Here is a 16,854-nt window from a genome sequence, read left to right on the forward strand (position 1 = left end):
TATTTTTATAGGCCTTTTTCAGACAGAAAAAAACTATTTCTGCTTGTGAGAAGCGACTAAAGACAATGGAGCATCTCTGTCAGGATCTTCCAGAGAATGACATGGGCCATCAAATGCTGGAGGAGACCAGAGATCATCTTTCTGAGGTCAGGGGTTTAGTAGAACGAACACACTTGAGACTACAACAGCACCCGGATAAATGGAGAGAGTGGCATGCCAGGTGAGATGCAAATATTAAATTTCAAATTGGGACACATTACAGATTGAATTCTGTCCATGTTGCTTGTTAATTAAAAAAGTTAAATAGTTAACATTTTTATGAAATGCACGTTAGAGCTGAACTTTATTCAATTTGATTGATTTTTGACCTACTTAAGCAAGGCACTTTTTTACATTTATATCTGTAATTTTTTAATGCAATTATAATTAACTATATTAAAGTATACTGCTGAATATAGCATTTATTATAAAATAAAATGTATTTAATGTAATTTCTATTGAACATTGTATGCAGTGTATTTAAATTAATTTTTTTATTTTTTATTACATTTGTAATGATGAACTTGCAATTTAGTACTTATATAATATGCTTCTATATAATATTTTAACTTTGAATGTAATAACATTAAATAACACACTATAGTTAAAATTATAATCAAGTACTTTAATTGTGCTCTAGTATACTTATCAGTCCTCCGTTGTGTGTGTCATGTGTTCCCGCCTCATGTTTCCATATTTGGTTTGTTTCCTGTCCTTGTTTAATGTGATCATTAATTCGTGTCCAGCCATGTTTATCTCATTATCTATGATTATCCCTTGTATTCAAGTCCTGTCTGTTCAGTTTGATTTCATCTGGTCTACTCGTCACTCCCCAGTGATCCTGTCTGCCAGCCTTGCCTTGTCTTGCCCTGCCTTGCCTTGAATTCTACATTAAAGACTGTTCATTTGAGTTTACTCCTGGTCTGTGTGTTCCTAGTTCCTCCCTGCTGTGTGCACCGTGACAATACTATACTATATATACACACTCTATTTAGAATACATACATATATTATTGACAAAAGTGTGTCAATAACAAATGTGTATGATAAAAGGATTATTAAAGCATAAGTATTTAAAATGTACCTTAAAATTATTAATTTGACTTTATTATAAAATGCACTTTTTTATAAATGTACTTAAGTGTGTTAAGAAGCAGTCATTAAAGTGTACTTTTTATTAAAATACATTTAAAATTTGAAGTGCACTTGCTCACAAGGGACAGCATATGCTGGTGGTCAGGTTGTCTGAAATTTTCAGGATTTTTTTTTTTGTGCTGTGCTCCAGGTTCAGTGAGCTTTCTGGATGGCTTCTTTCCCAGCAGACGACTCAGAGTGATGCTGAAATCTCCTCTGTCCAGGTAAGCTCACCCCAAATCTACATGATTAATGGTCATCTGCATACTGTATATGTGAATGCAGACCACTGTCTGCTGTGTGACTTCAGCTGACCTCTCTCTTCCTCCCTCTGCAGATGCAGCGTCGGGCGGTAAAGGCTCAGGGCGAGACTCTGGACTGGCTCAAAGCTCGTCTTGCTGTCCTGGAAGACATAAGTCCTGAGAGTGAGGTTCACACACAGAGAGCTGCTCTTGATAAACTCTCACAACAGTTTTCTGCACTGCTGCTGTCTCTGTCTGAGGTGAAGGGTGGTCTTCATGTCTTTGTGTTTGCTCATTGGCCAAAAATGCCATGTTTACTTTGGAAAGGAAATGTATGCAAAAGAAAATGTTATGCAAATCTTAATATATGGCTATTGGAATGTACTTTTCCATTTTTGCATATCATCTACAGGAACTTTGCATTGTACAGATATCTGTGGCATTACTTTTCATGATATTTTGCTCTGAAGATATTTTGCATGGTTAAACTCTTTTATTGTTTTCTCAGGATCCGAGTCCAGTGGTCAATGAAGGGAACATAAAGACTGGAGAGGAGGTGAAGGAGGAGGTAAATGATGAGGAGGAGATCCAGACACAGGAGCACAGAAGGATACTGAACGCAGAGAATGTAACAGAGGCCAAACAGCTGCTCCTCATTCACCAGGTAGAATTCATTTTGTTGACACATATAATGCAATAGACATGATGAATCTGCTCATCGATTTTATTTGCTAATCTGATTGCTGTGAATAAGTGACTCTTTGTCATGCATGATATTCCAAGGGGGAAAATCTCAGAATCATTTATTTTATTTTTGTCTTCCCCTTCCATTTTCCTTTCTCGCTCTTGTCTGTCTCACCCTTTCATGGTGTGTGCATAGCAAAATATGAAAACCCAGCACAAAAAAGAGACAGATCTCCGTTCTCAAGGTAATTTCTGTAAAGAAGACTGGGCAGCTCACGAGAAACGCCTGCAGGTAATGCCTTCAGTCAAGTAATGATATTTATACATAGGGCATATTATAATTTGTTTTAATCCCCCGGAAGTGACTGTAAAAACTTTCCATATTTCCACAAAAAGATTTCCATATTTTAGCTTATAGCTTAACAGCTTTCACTGGGGGGTGAAAACTTTTTGAATTTGAAGATCAGGGTACATTTAACTTATTTTGTCTTCTTGGAAACATGTAACTATCTTCTGCAACCTCTGAAAGGCAGTACTAAATGAAAAGAAATATGATATTTAGGCAAAAAAAGAAAAATGTACACACATCCATTCTGTTCAAAAGTTTTCACCCCCTCAGCTCTTAATGCATTGTTTTTCATTCTGGAGCATTAGCGAGTGTTCAAACCTTCTGTAATGGTTGCATATGAGTCCCTCAGTGTGAAAAGTCCCTCAGTCCATACAGTCATTGTTGGAAAGGAATTTGTGGGACCTGAAGGATTTTTCTGAAGAACACCAGCAAGTTAACTGTTAAGGACAAACAAGGGACTCGTGAACAACTATCACTAAACAAAAAACACAGTTGTGGATCATTCAGTTGACAACACAGGGTCAAGAATCTGTTTGTTCTGTTGGTTAAGAATCAAGGGGATGTAAACTTTTTTATAATTCAACTATTATTTTCTCTTGTGGACTATATGTAAACATCTTTTATGTGAATGTTTTCTTCAGGTCAATATTAAATAAACAATAAGATGCATCTTGTATGATCCCTTTTATTTTGGTAAAATAATTAACATTTTGCAGATTCTGAAAGGTGGATGCAACTTTTGAACTGTATATACATGACTATATATATATACAGTATATATATATATATTTAATTATGATTGATAATTTATTTCTGTTGATATTTCTAATGTATTGTGTAAAATATTCGAAAAATATTATAATCGTGTAACTAATGCTAGTTCTCATTTCAATTTTTTAGTTATGCTAAGCTCTAAAATATTTTTTATTGAGTAGAAATTTTAAAAATAAATAAATAACCTTATAGTTTATCCTTATCCAGTAAATCGCAAAAGTCATGGGCACTTTGAATGTTAGTGTGGACGATGGGGGTTCCTTGGAATCAAAAAGACCTTTAAATGCCCCTTTCTTCAGAGGGCCGAGCTTGTTTCCAGCAGACAATCATTACTGTTTGGCAACTGTTTGAGTGCATACTTACTGTTTTTGCATAAAGTGTAAGCCTGTAATACAACATGAATAACTGCAAGAAATGTAATCACTCAGACTACTTTCAGTTGGTTTCACACTTTGTGGTGAAATGGTACAGTAATGTGTCATTCTCATTGGTCATTAGGTCACTGTGAGTGCATGGCAGGAGTTTGAAGTCGAGAGAGAGGCCATCTGGCAGTTTGTGTGTTTTGTCAGTCCTGTCCTGCAGAGGGAGCTTATCTTCAGCAGCCTGGACAACCTCAAGATTGAAATGAAAAATATTAAAGTGAGAGCACAGACAGAAAATGTAGTAGTTTGTTTAATGAACTTTGGGCTGAAAATAATACTCATATCTGTATGTGTTTGTTTAGGAGCGTCATGAGCAGGGTAACATGTTTGCTGTAAGAGCTGAGTCCCTGGTGAAGAACGCAGCCAATATTAAACTTGGTTCACAGAATCAGTCCTTACTACAGGATCAGGCCCAGTCCACAAACGAGAGGCTGCAGGAGATACAGGCCAGCCTCAGGAAAATGTAAGACAGAATTAAGTCAAAATGTCTGTGTCTACTGTATATACATGTACTGTACAATTCAAGAATATTTAATTTCAGTGATGTCAGATTGTGGTAGGCTGCTGCATTTTCAACAACCTCACCCAGAATTGTTATATTTTTGGGCATATTTGCAATGATATCTCATTTTGATCAAATCTTCTAGTGAATTGGGTGCTAAATAATGCATACAAAGTGTACAAATGCTATCAAACGCTGTGTGCAGAGCACGTTCATGACTATGTATAATAACAAACTTCAGTACCCTTTTAAAAAGTGCCCATTGTAACAATGTCAAATGAAATATTTTACTTAAATGTACCATCATTGTGTTACTAAACATACTAAAGGAAACGTAAACTATTTGTAGATTTTATTAATAATAAAAATTACATTAAAGTATATTTCAGATTGCCATTTATGGTATACTTGTTACATTTGGCAGTCCATTTTAACTCTGTACAATAGAAGTAATTATGAAATGACACAGAACTTTATTTAAAAAATAAATGTATTTAAAAATAAAAAATCTATTTAAGTATGTCAAAAACACTCTTGTCAACTAATTGCATTTAATATATATTTAAAATATAAAAAATTTTCATTTAATTGTAAATAACATGCAATTAAGTATCTGAAAACATTACATTCGGTTTGCACTTAATTATATTCTTCTAAAGTATATTATTTCTGTGCTTGGTTATCTTTTTAAATGCATGGTGAAGTGTACTTCTTTTTCACAAGTGGTGTTTCTTTCCTGTTTGTCTCTGTTCCAATAGCTTGTCAGATCTGGAGATGATGCACAGATGGTGGCAAGGTTTCAGCTGTGAGTCTGAGGCTTTCTTCTCTTGGGTCTGCGATAGTAAGAAGGAGCTTGAAGCTTTCAGCAGAAACTCTGCCAACCTGGATGAGCAGATATACACTGTGGAGGTAAACAGAGATAATGGATGTTGTAAACCTGGATCAGAAGACTCTAACTTAATAAACATAACCAAATTAACCAGACAACATGATAGGTTTCATTTAGCGCTCAGTGAATGATGTCTCCTGGTTGTTTTCACTAATTCTTAGATGCTGAAGGAGGGCTTAGAGGAGAAGATGGATGTCTTTTGCCGATTGGAGGCAGAGTTTCAGACCTTAATTCATTTCGTCACACCGAATGAGACAGGGCGAATTAAAGCACGTCTGATGCAGATTGGAAGATACCGGGAGGAGTTTAAGAACAGTCTGGAGCAACAAGAAGCAGAGCTTCACTCTAGCTTGAAAAATACAAAACAATTTATCCAAGATCTCAATGAGGTGACACTACATACAGTACATGGCTCTATCTACTCCTCTGAATTGATATATTATTTAAGACATTCTAGATGTGTGTTACTCAATGTGTTCATGCACCTTAGGTGGAATGTTTCCTGAATGGTCTCCAGGAAAAACTGAATGTACCAGCTACTTCATGTACATCAGCATCAATGACATATAAAACTCTCCATGAACATATGGTTAGTATTACATGCGTTTGGGAACAGATGACTTAAAGACCTAAATAATATAATCTCCATACCATATACACTCCACCATATTGACCAGGGGTGTCAAACTCAAATCAGGGGCCACTAGCCAAGAGCTTCAACAAATACCATTGTTTATACAATCATCACATTCTAATTTTGATGTATTGGTCAGAAATTCTTTAAAATGGAAAAAGACTCACATGTATAGTATGATATTTTTTAATATTACATTTTATTTCAGTCCGATAAATACAATTAAGGATTATCTGTGGAATGTCTGTTTGCTGCCGTCTCCTAGGCTACAGCTTCAGTTCATCTTTGTGTTTTATAATAAGCCATGTGGAAAAATATATTGACTGCTGTTTAATAATCCTTAAGAGACTATTGAAGACTAAACCAAAACGCAGAAAGTAAAAATCAATTTGCAGACTGGCTTAAAGGATAAACTATTTATACTTGAAAGGCCCAAATCCCCAAATTTGGCCTGTGGGCCATAAGTATGTGACCCCTATTCAAGACCATATACAGTTAAGTTTCTCTTAACTGTTGTTTTTAAAAATGTTTGTTTAAAGGCCCCTGAATCTGCTAGAGTAAAATTTTTGTGACACCAACTGCATTTCTTTCATTCTCAGGATGTAGTGCAGCTTCTACAGCAGCTGGGGCCCAGACTGATGTCTCTGAGTCTGGGCTGGAGGAGGTGCTCTGATGGCGGCCGGCTGGAGAAAGCTGTGGCTGACCTTCAGCAAGCTCACAAATTACATACCCAGCAAGCCACTGAAAAACAATCAAAACTGGAAAACCTGTTGACTCTGTGGCAAAGGCATGTGTTTGGATGTATATTTGTTACAAAGTGTGTGTTGAAAGAGGTCTTTGTTAAACAAATTAAAACTGTAATGTAAAACGCAATGTTTTGACTCTTTGGTTTTTAGATATGAGAGAGATCTCTCACTTTTGCAGTCCTGGTTGAACAGGTGCGAATCTCTATGCAGTTCAGATTCTCCATACCTGACCACAGACAATGTGAAGCTACACAGCCAGCTTCAGATGCTGCAGGTGAAGTCAGAGGGCATTTTAGAGTTTTTTTGAACACTCTTGGTTCCTTTTTCCTCCACTCATGTGTGAAAATGTGGGACTCTGTGTCTTTAATGGCAAATAACCCTTTTTTTTTCGTATGATGTACCAGGACATGCAATCAGAAGTTCCCTCTCAGGAGGCTTTGTTGGAAAGTTTGGAGACCCGTGCAGAGTCTCTGTACTCTTCAGCCTCAGAGGAAAGGACCGCAGAGCTTAGAGATCTTGACTGTAACCTAGAGGAGCGGTGGTGTTCTCTCAGTACCAATATACCACTCAGGTACTAACAACATCAGTTTTTGGCTTTTTAGTCCTGTTTGCTGATGTTCTCATAAAATATTCATGGGGGCATATGCAAAATCTTTCTATAATGAGGATGTTTCACATTAGGACCTGCCTAGCATTAGCAAGTAGTAAATCAAGGTTCAAAAGTTTGAAAGCATCTCTCAAGCTCACCAAGGCTGCATTTAGTTGATCAAAATTTCTTTGTAAAAAAACAAACAGTATGTTTCTCACTGCATGTTTTACATGGTTTCATTTGCATATTCCTTTAATATGGATGGGTGGGAGTTGACCTTCAATTTTGTATTTTCAGGATTCAAGAACTTCAGTCCCATCTTTCTAAGTTGGAGCAGTTCAGTCAGATCTCGCTTGCTCTGACTCAGTGGAGTGAGAACTTCCACAGGCACATCCAAAGCACTTGCAAAGTCAGCATCACTAATCTACAGTCTGCTGATTCCAAAACCAAGGTACATTATGTCTTAATAGTATATCACCCTTTCATGTCTAAATTGAAATATATATAAGTATCTGTTTTCTCCAATGGTTAAAAGGAGGACAAGATGTCCCTTCAGACCCAGGGAAGGTCACTGGAGGCCTTACAGCCACATCTAGATGCCCTCAGCCCATCTTTAGCCCCAAAAGACCTGCAGCATCTCCAGACCAGGAAGGAAGACTGCCTTCAACTCTTCAGTGAAGCTCAGAGTTTAGTAGAGCATCGGGATGAAGCTCTTCTCAAGCTAAAAGACTTTTGTGAGAGCTACAATAAAGCCAGAACCTCTCTACAGACATACCAGGATGCTGTTGAAGGAAGAGGGAGCTGGGATGACTCCAAAGTCAGGGAAATAAATCAGGAACTTGGGGACCCTGCCAAGGAGTTAGCTTCTCTGGAGGTGCAGGCTATTAGCCTGGATATCATCCTGAACAAAGCACATTTTCATTTACAGGGGGCAGAGGAGGAAAGAACATCCTGCAGAAGGCTGGTGGATGATGTTGCATTGAGCTTGCAGGTGCTTCAGAGAAGCATTGGGACAAAGCAGAGTGAGGCAGAGGCACTAGCAACCATGTGGAGTTCCTTTAGGGGACGGAAGGAGCTGCTGCTTGGGAGTCTGGCAAAGCTGGAGGACAGAGCCAATATACCATGGCCTACAGAAGCCAGCACGCATGCCTTTCAACAGAGGTACAGGCACTAATGTTTTCTATGCCATTACTGTCTTTAGGGCCTTTTCACACCAGTTCTGATGTGGCTGTTATTTAGTATCTGGTATTGAAATCGATTTTGAGTATGATTACAATTGGACAGCGCTACATAGAAGTGTAAACAGGGTTCAAAATGTTTCAAAGACAATGAACAGTGCATCATTTGTAAGACAAATTTGTCCCAACATCAGCAAAAGACTTTGACCAAAATAAACACTTAAAACGTCAGTTTTATAAAATTTATAATGCATATTTAATATAATTTCTATGTATTAAATTTGAACTCTGGCATTTCATGTGGTTATTTCAGTGTAATGTAAATGTATAAAATAAATAATACTGTGCAAATAAATATATTTTTCCTATTATTTATATATTCTATATTAATAATAATAATACAAAATTATATTCTCCATTTTCGTTTTCATTTTAGTTACAGTTTTAATAATTTTGTTGTGTCATTTGTAGTAGCTTTTTTCTTAAATTCTTATATCTATATAGGTTTTGTTAAAATTTATTTCAGTTTTAGTAATTTTAATACATAAATTAAAACTAAATTAAATTGACTGAAAATGAGAATTATTTTATTTCTAGTAATGAAAAAGTTTTTTAATGGTTTTAATTAAAAAAACAAGCAAACTATAATAACGCTGGTGTGTGTATATATTTCGTTATAGTAATTTCAGATTTAATTTCTGTTTTATTATAATATGTAGAAGCATTCATATACAGTATGAAGTGTGGATTTCATATTGAGCCATTTAGTTGTTTACTGTGAGCAAAGGTATGAGTTTTGTAATTTTATTGTAACAATAGCAAAATTTGTGCTGTGCTGTTTTAATAATTTTTTTTTTTTTTTTTTTCAGGTTGTGGTTGCTGAAGCAGTTGGAAGAGGAGCTCCAAGCCCTGCAGCACAGTCAGCTGTGGTTGGGAGAAAGAGGAGAACAACTGGCCCACAGAGACTCTGAGCTGGCAGGGGAAGCCCAGCGGGACGTAGCCTTGGTCCAGTCCACCTGGGAGAGGATTAGGGCAATTATTGTGGAGGAGTGAGTATTTCACTATCCAAGCCTTATACACTAAGTTCCCATTGAAACTTAGTATGTTTGGATAGATGAATGGTTTGTAAAATTGAACTTGATATGTATGACTTATGGGAGGGAGAGGCTGGACTGGGCCAGTGCATTGATGGATGGGTGTTTTGACAGGGTGCGACTGTTGCCATGTTTAAATGCGATTTAAATGTGGTTTATTGTGTGCGCGTGTTTTGATGGATATGTGGGTGAATCTCTAAATAGATTATCCTTTGGATTAAAGAAACTGAAGAAAGGGGAGAGTGTTTTGAGCTATTGCCAAGACTGCAGTGCGTGTTTGCAAAGCTCTATTGACGTTTCCCTCGCTTCGTGCCTAAAATCTGAGACTCGGCTGCTTGTGTTTGTGCCCGTACAGCCATGACCTTTGTGCAAACCTGCTGGAGCTCTGTAGGGAATATCAGACCCTGAGAACCAGGATCAGCTCGGTCATAGAGAGAGCTCATGCCATCACAGTGGCCCACTCGGACCCACACAGCCCAGAGGATATCCGCAGAGCTCTCTCACGGGTTAGTGCCTCAGTGTGTGCCACCTATTAAACAACAGATTTAGATTATGATAACAAGCACACAGGTAATACGGTTATCTCTGTTTGCTCAGCTGGAAGCGGTGAGGCCAGAGTTGGCGGCCACTAAGGAGGACCTGAATAAGCTTATTGGTTCAGGCAAACACCTGACTGGTGTATTGAAGAAGCTTCCAGAGGAAAGCGTTCAGAGTGAAAATGTCACAATGGAGATAGATGTCCTTGTTGATCAGTGGCTGGATGTGAGTGCATTACAGTAAATGCCTTTCATTAGACATCATTTGGCATGCTTGGTTTAGTCCCCATCACTTTATGAAATAACTTGAGGCAGGGATGTATCAAATCAGGGGAAGCATTTCCTATCGTCAAACATGTAAATATGCTCATTTGAAAACTTGAATTGGTCATTAAGAATGATTGCCCCTGCAAATGACTGTGAAACAAGTTAATGAGAACATTGAGAATAGGCACTCAATGTGATATGGAAGCTAGTTAAAATCATTATGTATTATTATTTTCTATCAGTTTTGTTTTTGCAAAACTTAATTTCTTAATTTTTATATTGTAAAAAATATATAGATTTATGATATTGATCATTTATTGGTTGCCAGATATTGTCTTTTTCATACTGGCCAGAATTGCAGTAGCAATGCATACTTTATTCTTTATATTTATCATTTATTTATTGTTTTTATGGTACAACCCCCCCCCCCCCCCCCCCCCCCCACCACCCAAAAAAAACCCAATTCAGATAAAATGAAAGTATTCATGAAAAGAAAGATATAAAGTTGAAGCACTGAAATTTACAAACGTAGTCATAAATATGATACAAAAAAGTTAACAAAAAACACATAACAGTTCAGATAAAAGGGTGATATTGATGGAAAGAAAGAAATAAAGAAAAAGAGAGAGAAAGAAAGAAAGAAACTTAAAGCACTAAAATCTACAAACATAGATAAAGTAGTAGGTATACTAAATACAAAGAAAATTCTAGACATATGTTGCCTGGATGGTGATGTAGAAGTAAAATATATGCATCCCTTATTCTGCTGGTGAAATGAGCATGTCTACTCATTCAGCTGTGTTCTTCTTATTGTTTTCACAACGTATTATGTACACGATGCACTTATGGTTCATTATTGTGCAGATCTCTGAGAAGATGGATGCAGACATCAGTCTTTACACTCGCTCTCTTGAGCTGTGGAATGACATTAATAAAATGGCCAATGACATTGAGTGTTGGAGTGCCATCTCTGTCAGTGAGCTCAGTGAGGGAGCTTCCAGTCTCCTCTCCACTCATGACATGGAAGAACACCTCTATGAGTTCAAGGTGAGATCTATTTAGCCAATACAAATTTAACTTTGTAAAAGAAACCATAACATGACAAAATACTAAAATATGTTCAAATAAGAACCAGAATTTCTGTGTTTGTACAGCTGGAGTTGGATAATAAGGAAGATGAACTGAAGACCTTGCAGGCGAAGATGACACAGCTACAGGAACTGATGAAAACCCAGCACATACACACTGAACTGCAGGTAATCATCAGCAGTGGTTGTGACACATGCTGTTTCATCATCTAGAATGTAAAAAGATTAAAAACACATGGCAATTCATGGCCACTGGTAAACCTAGCATGTGCTCTTGCTCTTTTGAGGTGATGGCTGCAGATCTGAGGAAGCAGATTTCCCATGCTGCAGAGGTGTATGAACAGACCAAAGGCATGTATAAAGACTTCAACTCCCAGAAGCAGCAGCTTCAAGACCTAATTTCCCAGATTACAGAGCAGCTGAAGACCTCAGAGGACTCGCTGTCAGAGTTTTCATCATCCTCTGACCCAGAGAATTTTGTTAAGATCAAGGTTAGTGAATTGGCTGAATTTTTCTTAAAAACCGAGGTAGAATTCTGCTAAGTAGGCTAAGCTAGACTGGTATACACAGTACAAGTCAAATATTATGATGAAATTCCCAATGATTTATCCAGCCCACCAGTTAATTTCAAGTGGGAGTCTTCAAGGGTTTTTATTACCATGTAACATTCAATTAAAAATGATACACCCTGTTCTGTTAGGAGGTTGAGAGGTCACAGAAGCAGTTAGAGGTGAGTCTGGATGTAGCAAGTGAGTCTCTCAGAGCACTGTGTAGAACATATCCAACTCTGCACCTGACCCTGTTGGGTGATGCTGTCTCCCACCTGGTCAAGAGGAATGAGGAAGTGACCCAACGCCGCAGCCAGATCCTGGGGTCTCTTCAGGATGCTCTTCTGCAGCGCTTCAATGGTGAGTGTAACAGTAAATAATAAGAAATGAATGAATAGTAAGGTTAAGGTAACACTTTAGTATAGGGACCAGTTCTCAGTTCCTTATTAGCATGCCTATTATTAACACATTGGCTGTTTATTAGTGCTTATAAAGCACATATTGTGCATGACCATATTCTACATCTCTAATCCTACCCAATACCCTACCCTAAACTTAACAACTACCTTACTAACTATTGTAAGCAGAGTTTATTGAGGCAAAAGTCATAGTTTATGGTTTGTTAATGGTGAGAATTGAACCTTAAAATAAAGTTTGACCTATAGTAATATATTTAATATTAATTAAATGATAAAATGTACACTACCAAGGTTTGAATTTTTTTAAATATTTTTTAAAGACTTATACGTGTCTTATACTCACCCAGGATGCATATATTTAATTAAAATGCAATAAAGCAGTTTTGTATATTATAAACAGTAATATATGTGCAATATTATGAAATATAATTGCAATTTAAAACAACTGTTTTGTATTTTAATGCATTTTAAAATGTAATTTACAGTATTCCTGTAATGCCAAAGCTGAATTTTAATAACTCCAGTCTTTAGTGTAACATGATCCTTCAGAAATCATTATAATATGCTAATTTGGTGCTCAACAAATACTTGTTTTATTATGAATGTTGAAAACATCAAGCAGCACACCTATTTTTGGGAACCGTTCTTCCTTTGATGAATTTAAAATTCAAAAGAACAACATTTACAGTATTTACTGTCACTTCTGATCAATTTAGTGTCTTTGCTGAAAAAAAATGAAAATTTAATTAATTTATAAAAAAAATACTGACCCCAAACTTTTGAACAAAAGCGTACTTGTCAGTTATAAGTAAACTAAGACTATAGATGGGATTTTAAAGCCACTTGCTATTAAAATGGCTCATGAATAGTTTATTATAGATATTTTATTTATTTATGCTTGATTGAAATGATACCGCACGGCACTTCCTAAAAACATGACTGCCACACACCTGTGCCTCAGATGCTGCCTCTCCCACTGACATTATGACTGCTCCCGATGGAATTGGTTGAGGCTGGTTACTAAGACAACAGAGAGCTGTTCCATCCATACACACCTACACAGTCCATCTGTCCGCATGCAGCAACAGCTCACATATACGTCTTCTTATGAACTGTCATTCTCTTTCTGTCTTTCCTTCTGCTAGAGAAAGCACATGCTTTTCACTGTTGGCTGTCTGAGTTGAGGGCTGGAATTGAGGACTGCTTTGAGCAAACAGGAGATGCTGTTGCTATTTCAGCCAAGCAACAAAAGCTCAAGGTAGCGTCATACAACAAATGACTCAGCCATGTAATAAAACATTGCACCGGAGCATAGCAATAAGGCAACAACCAATCAGTAGTGAAACAATGATTTCAGACCTCCAACTAATAGGGGATTATTACGGATTTGAAATTTGGGATTAGGAGCCATTTAACATTATTAATAACAATGGTTCATTCTGTCCCTCATGTAATAGGATTCATTTATCCCCTCATTTTTAGACTGCAGTAGAGGAAGTCATGGAGGGTGAGGAGCGTTTGGCTTGGGTTTGTGAGGATGGAGAGAGACTCCTCTTGCACCTCAGCAAATGTGGGACTGGAAGCATACAGGAGCAAATGGACTCTTGTCAATATGCCTTAGATTCATTTGTTATGGAATGCCGACAGCGCATACGGGCCCTGGAGGAAAGTGCCAACCTATTAAATGGGTAAGTCGTGCTCTCTGAGCCTACGATCTAAGATCAACTTCATTATATCTTGATTATTTACAAAATTTCAAGACAATTAGCAGCATACCCAACAGGGTGGAGCCTAAGAGTATGGACAGTAAAAATGTGGTCACATTTACCATTGATCAGTGAAATTTAGCAGAGTTTTACAGGGATTTCTGTAGAAATTGTCACACTAAAGAATGTGTAGTTTAAATTCTGCAAATTTAATGTCAGATTCAAGTTTGCTGAACCTTGACACAATATTTTGCTGCTATGGCCAATAGCAAACCTCTTGTTTTGTCTGTGTCCTCTGTGTGGGTGGAGATTCGTAACTTGGCAATAGTGCAAAAAATCCAAAATCCTTGTTTTGTAGTTTTATGGGTTTTTTTGTAGTGTAGTTTTGTGTTTGCCAGTTTTCTATAACATTACACTTCAATATAATAAAATGACCTGTTTGTAAGGCAGTTATTCAGGGATGTTTTTTATATATATATGTATTTTGTCATCATTGTTCCTGTATTTCACACAGAAGCAGTAAATGTGACTGCATCTTGAGAGATAAAGTTAGGAATTGCTTATCAACTTCATCATTTGAAGCGTTTTTAATTTTCTGTAATTAAATCAATCAGTGTGGAATGTTTTCTGAGTGAGACAAACCATAGAATTCATCAAATTCTTTACTATTCTTTGCTGTTTTTCCTACCTAAGTGATGTAACTTCCTGGAGGCTGATGTAATTTAGGACCTGGCTTTTGTTATTTAAAGTGTATTACAAAAGGACACAGGATGTAAAGTGCGATTGAGGTGAACTTCTATATATATTGTTGCAACTGTCTAGGGGTCAGCCGTAACCGGAAAAAGGAATAGTCTCAATACCAGAGAGATGTTGAATAACAAGGATTTATTTGTAAATAAGGAATAACAAGAATTTATTTGTAAATAAGGGTTTAGCTTCAGGGGCAGACAAGGCCAAATTTTCGTAAACACTATACTTCCTAAACCAAAAATAAAGAAAACAAAAATACAGTTTCAACTTACCTGACTCCCTTAGCCAAAAACAATGAGAAAAGATGTTTCAAAATAAAATGTGTGTGTGTGTGTGTGGGGGGGGGGGGGGGGGGGGGGGTCAGCATTTTAATAATAATAATAATAATAAAAAAATTGATGTGCTGCTTTTTTATATAGTCATAAAATATAAAATATTTTTTTATGTAAAATTTCAAGCCATATTTGTGTACCTCTCCTTATCCCCTGTGTTTTTGGACAGTTTTAAGACTTATTAGGCCCCACTTGTTGAGAACCACTATTTTGGACAATATGTTAAGACATATGATGGGGACTTGAAAATGTAATGCATAGTAGGAATTATCCTGTTACATAACATCATGATATTTACCGTTTAAAATTGCATTACCCCTTTCACAATATCATAGCCTATAATGCAGTGCAATGTGACAATAACCTATTTAACCGTCCATGTACTGTACTGTGAATGGAAATTAAATCAGTGTCTCAGATTTTATAGTATTTTAAGGTAAATCCAGTATACTTGGTCTTGTTAAGGTATGAAACTCGAGTGGTGGAGCTTAGCGGCTGGCTACAACAGCTGGAGGTGAGGTTAAAGACAGATGCTCCTCTGTGGGGTGAGAGTCAGTCTGCAGCCCCCGACTGCTCAGAAGAGCTGAGAAGAGTGGAAGAAATCCACAGAGAGCTGCTGATGAGGAGGTACATATGGACAGTCTGTGTGCATGTGTGTGAGGAGAATGTTCCAGATATAAGTGTATCCATCACAAATAAATCTGAGCTGCCTTTATCTTTTCTTTCACAGGGCGTCTCTTGAGCGTCTGTGTCAGTCCTCTCTCACCATAACAGAGAGAGGATCTAGATCAGAGAATGGTGTGGCAGCAGAGATGCTCTCAAACCACGAGGCTTTGCTGCAGGAGGCCAGGAGTCAACTCCGCAGCCTGCAGGAGTACCAGGCATTTGAAGAAGCACTAAAGGCGGTGGAAACCTGGCTGACGGATGTTGAGAGGAAGTTAGAGAAACTGGAGAACACGGAGGGGAATAAAAAGGAGGTGGAAGAGAAACTTGAGCAAGCACAGGTACATGCAGAAAAATCGTAGGAAACAACAACTGGAAAAACCCATTTTGGGGTTTTTGAAGAAAATACATTGTTTTGTATCATACAAATAGGTCATAAAAATATAATTTGTATTTCATTATTATTGTTTAATGTAAAATTACTGTATTTTTATACCACTCCTTATCTTATGTATTTTGGGCAATTCTTGTACTGTCATTCGTGGAATATGTTTTACATGTAACACTCAACTGACATTTCCACAATCCTGTTTAGGGGAAGTAATATTTTTAGAATGGGTGGTCTGTATCTGTACAGTAGCTGTGACTTTTGTTTGTTTCCTCTCATCCAGGATATCCTGCTTATGAAGGGAGAGGGTGAGGTAAAGCTCAACATGGCGGCCGGGAAGGCAGAGCTGGTCATCAAGAGCTGTGGAGAAGTGGAACGAGGAGTGATTTGCTCTAAGCTTCAGGAAGTTGAAGACGCATGGGCGGCACTGCTTTTGAGAGCTATGAGCTGCCACAGGTAACCTGTTGGTAACTTGTTAAATGACCATCATTGCAGAAGTTTAGGTCAACTGATAGTTGCATTTAAATGAAAATAATGGAAACATCAGTAGTAATATAATTACCAGAGCCATTAAGGTATTTTTGGTCAAGAGTGATAAGAGTGGGAGCATAGTGGTCTGTTTTTAAAATGGTAAGTGTGCTTGACTGCAGGTGCCAGGCTCCTGCGCTTTTATTCAATTAAACTCATCATCACTATGGTAACCAGGTTATTATCTGGCTCTATCATTTTCAATTTACACCAAGGGTATAATGATGGAGCTTTTTTTTCTAATTATCTGCTAAATAATTCGGTCATGGTTTGATAATGGGGTTCATGCTGCAGAATTGTCAAAGTGTCTATCTATCTATCTATCTATCTATCTATCTAGCTATCTATCTATCT

At 37.3% G+C, this 16,854-nt stretch overlaps 1 protein-coding gene across 1 annotated transcript in view; it reads left to right on the forward strand.

Moving 5' to 3' along the window:
* The window catches only part of syne1a (spectrin repeat containing, nuclear envelope 1a), a 122,161-nt gene that overhangs the window by 25,624 nt on the left and 79,683 nt on the right, over window positions 1–16,854 (forward strand). Inside the window, exons 26-52 of the mRNA XM_079376216.1 lie at window positions 12–220; window positions 1,324–1,396; window positions 1,510–1,674; window positions 1,923–2,078; window positions 2,295–2,390; window positions 3,720–3,860; window positions 3,946–4,106; window positions 4,904–5,054; window positions 5,196–5,423; window positions 5,525–5,623; window positions 6,268–6,455; window positions 6,565–6,688; window positions 6,819–6,985; window positions 7,301–7,454; window positions 7,539–8,164; window positions 9,051–9,230; window positions 9,631–9,781; window positions 9,873–10,037; window positions 10,943–11,125; window positions 11,233–11,334; window positions 11,454–11,657; window positions 11,867–12,074; window positions 13,279–13,391; window positions 13,616–13,821; window positions 15,387–15,548; window positions 15,652–15,925; window positions 16,256–16,428. Of these exons, the coding sequence (XP_079232342.1) occupies window positions 12–220; window positions 1,324–1,396; window positions 1,510–1,674; window positions 1,923–2,078; window positions 2,295–2,390; window positions 3,720–3,860; window positions 3,946–4,106; window positions 4,904–5,054; window positions 5,196–5,423; window positions 5,525–5,623; window positions 6,268–6,455; window positions 6,565–6,688; window positions 6,819–6,985; window positions 7,301–7,454; window positions 7,539–8,164; window positions 9,051–9,230; window positions 9,631–9,781; window positions 9,873–10,037; window positions 10,943–11,125; window positions 11,233–11,334; window positions 11,454–11,657; window positions 11,867–12,074; window positions 13,279–13,391; window positions 13,616–13,821; window positions 15,387–15,548; window positions 15,652–15,925; window positions 16,256–16,428 (4,859 nt within the window). The remainder of the gene's footprint in view (window positions 1–11; window positions 221–1,323; window positions 1,397–1,509; window positions 1,675–1,922; window positions 2,079–2,294; window positions 2,391–3,719; window positions 3,861–3,945; window positions 4,107–4,903; window positions 5,055–5,195; window positions 5,424–5,524; window positions 5,624–6,267; window positions 6,456–6,564; window positions 6,689–6,818; window positions 6,986–7,300; window positions 7,455–7,538; window positions 8,165–9,050; window positions 9,231–9,630; window positions 9,782–9,872; window positions 10,038–10,942; window positions 11,126–11,232; window positions 11,335–11,453; window positions 11,658–11,866; window positions 12,075–13,278; window positions 13,392–13,615; window positions 13,822–15,386; window positions 15,549–15,651; window positions 15,926–16,255; window positions 16,429–16,854) is intronic.

This window comes from Barbus barbus (assembly GCF_936440315.1).
Source record: "Barbus barbus genome assembly, chromosome: 24".
Taxonomy (NCBI): Eukaryota; Metazoa; Chordata; class Actinopteri; order Cypriniformes; family Cyprinidae; genus Barbus; species Barbus barbus.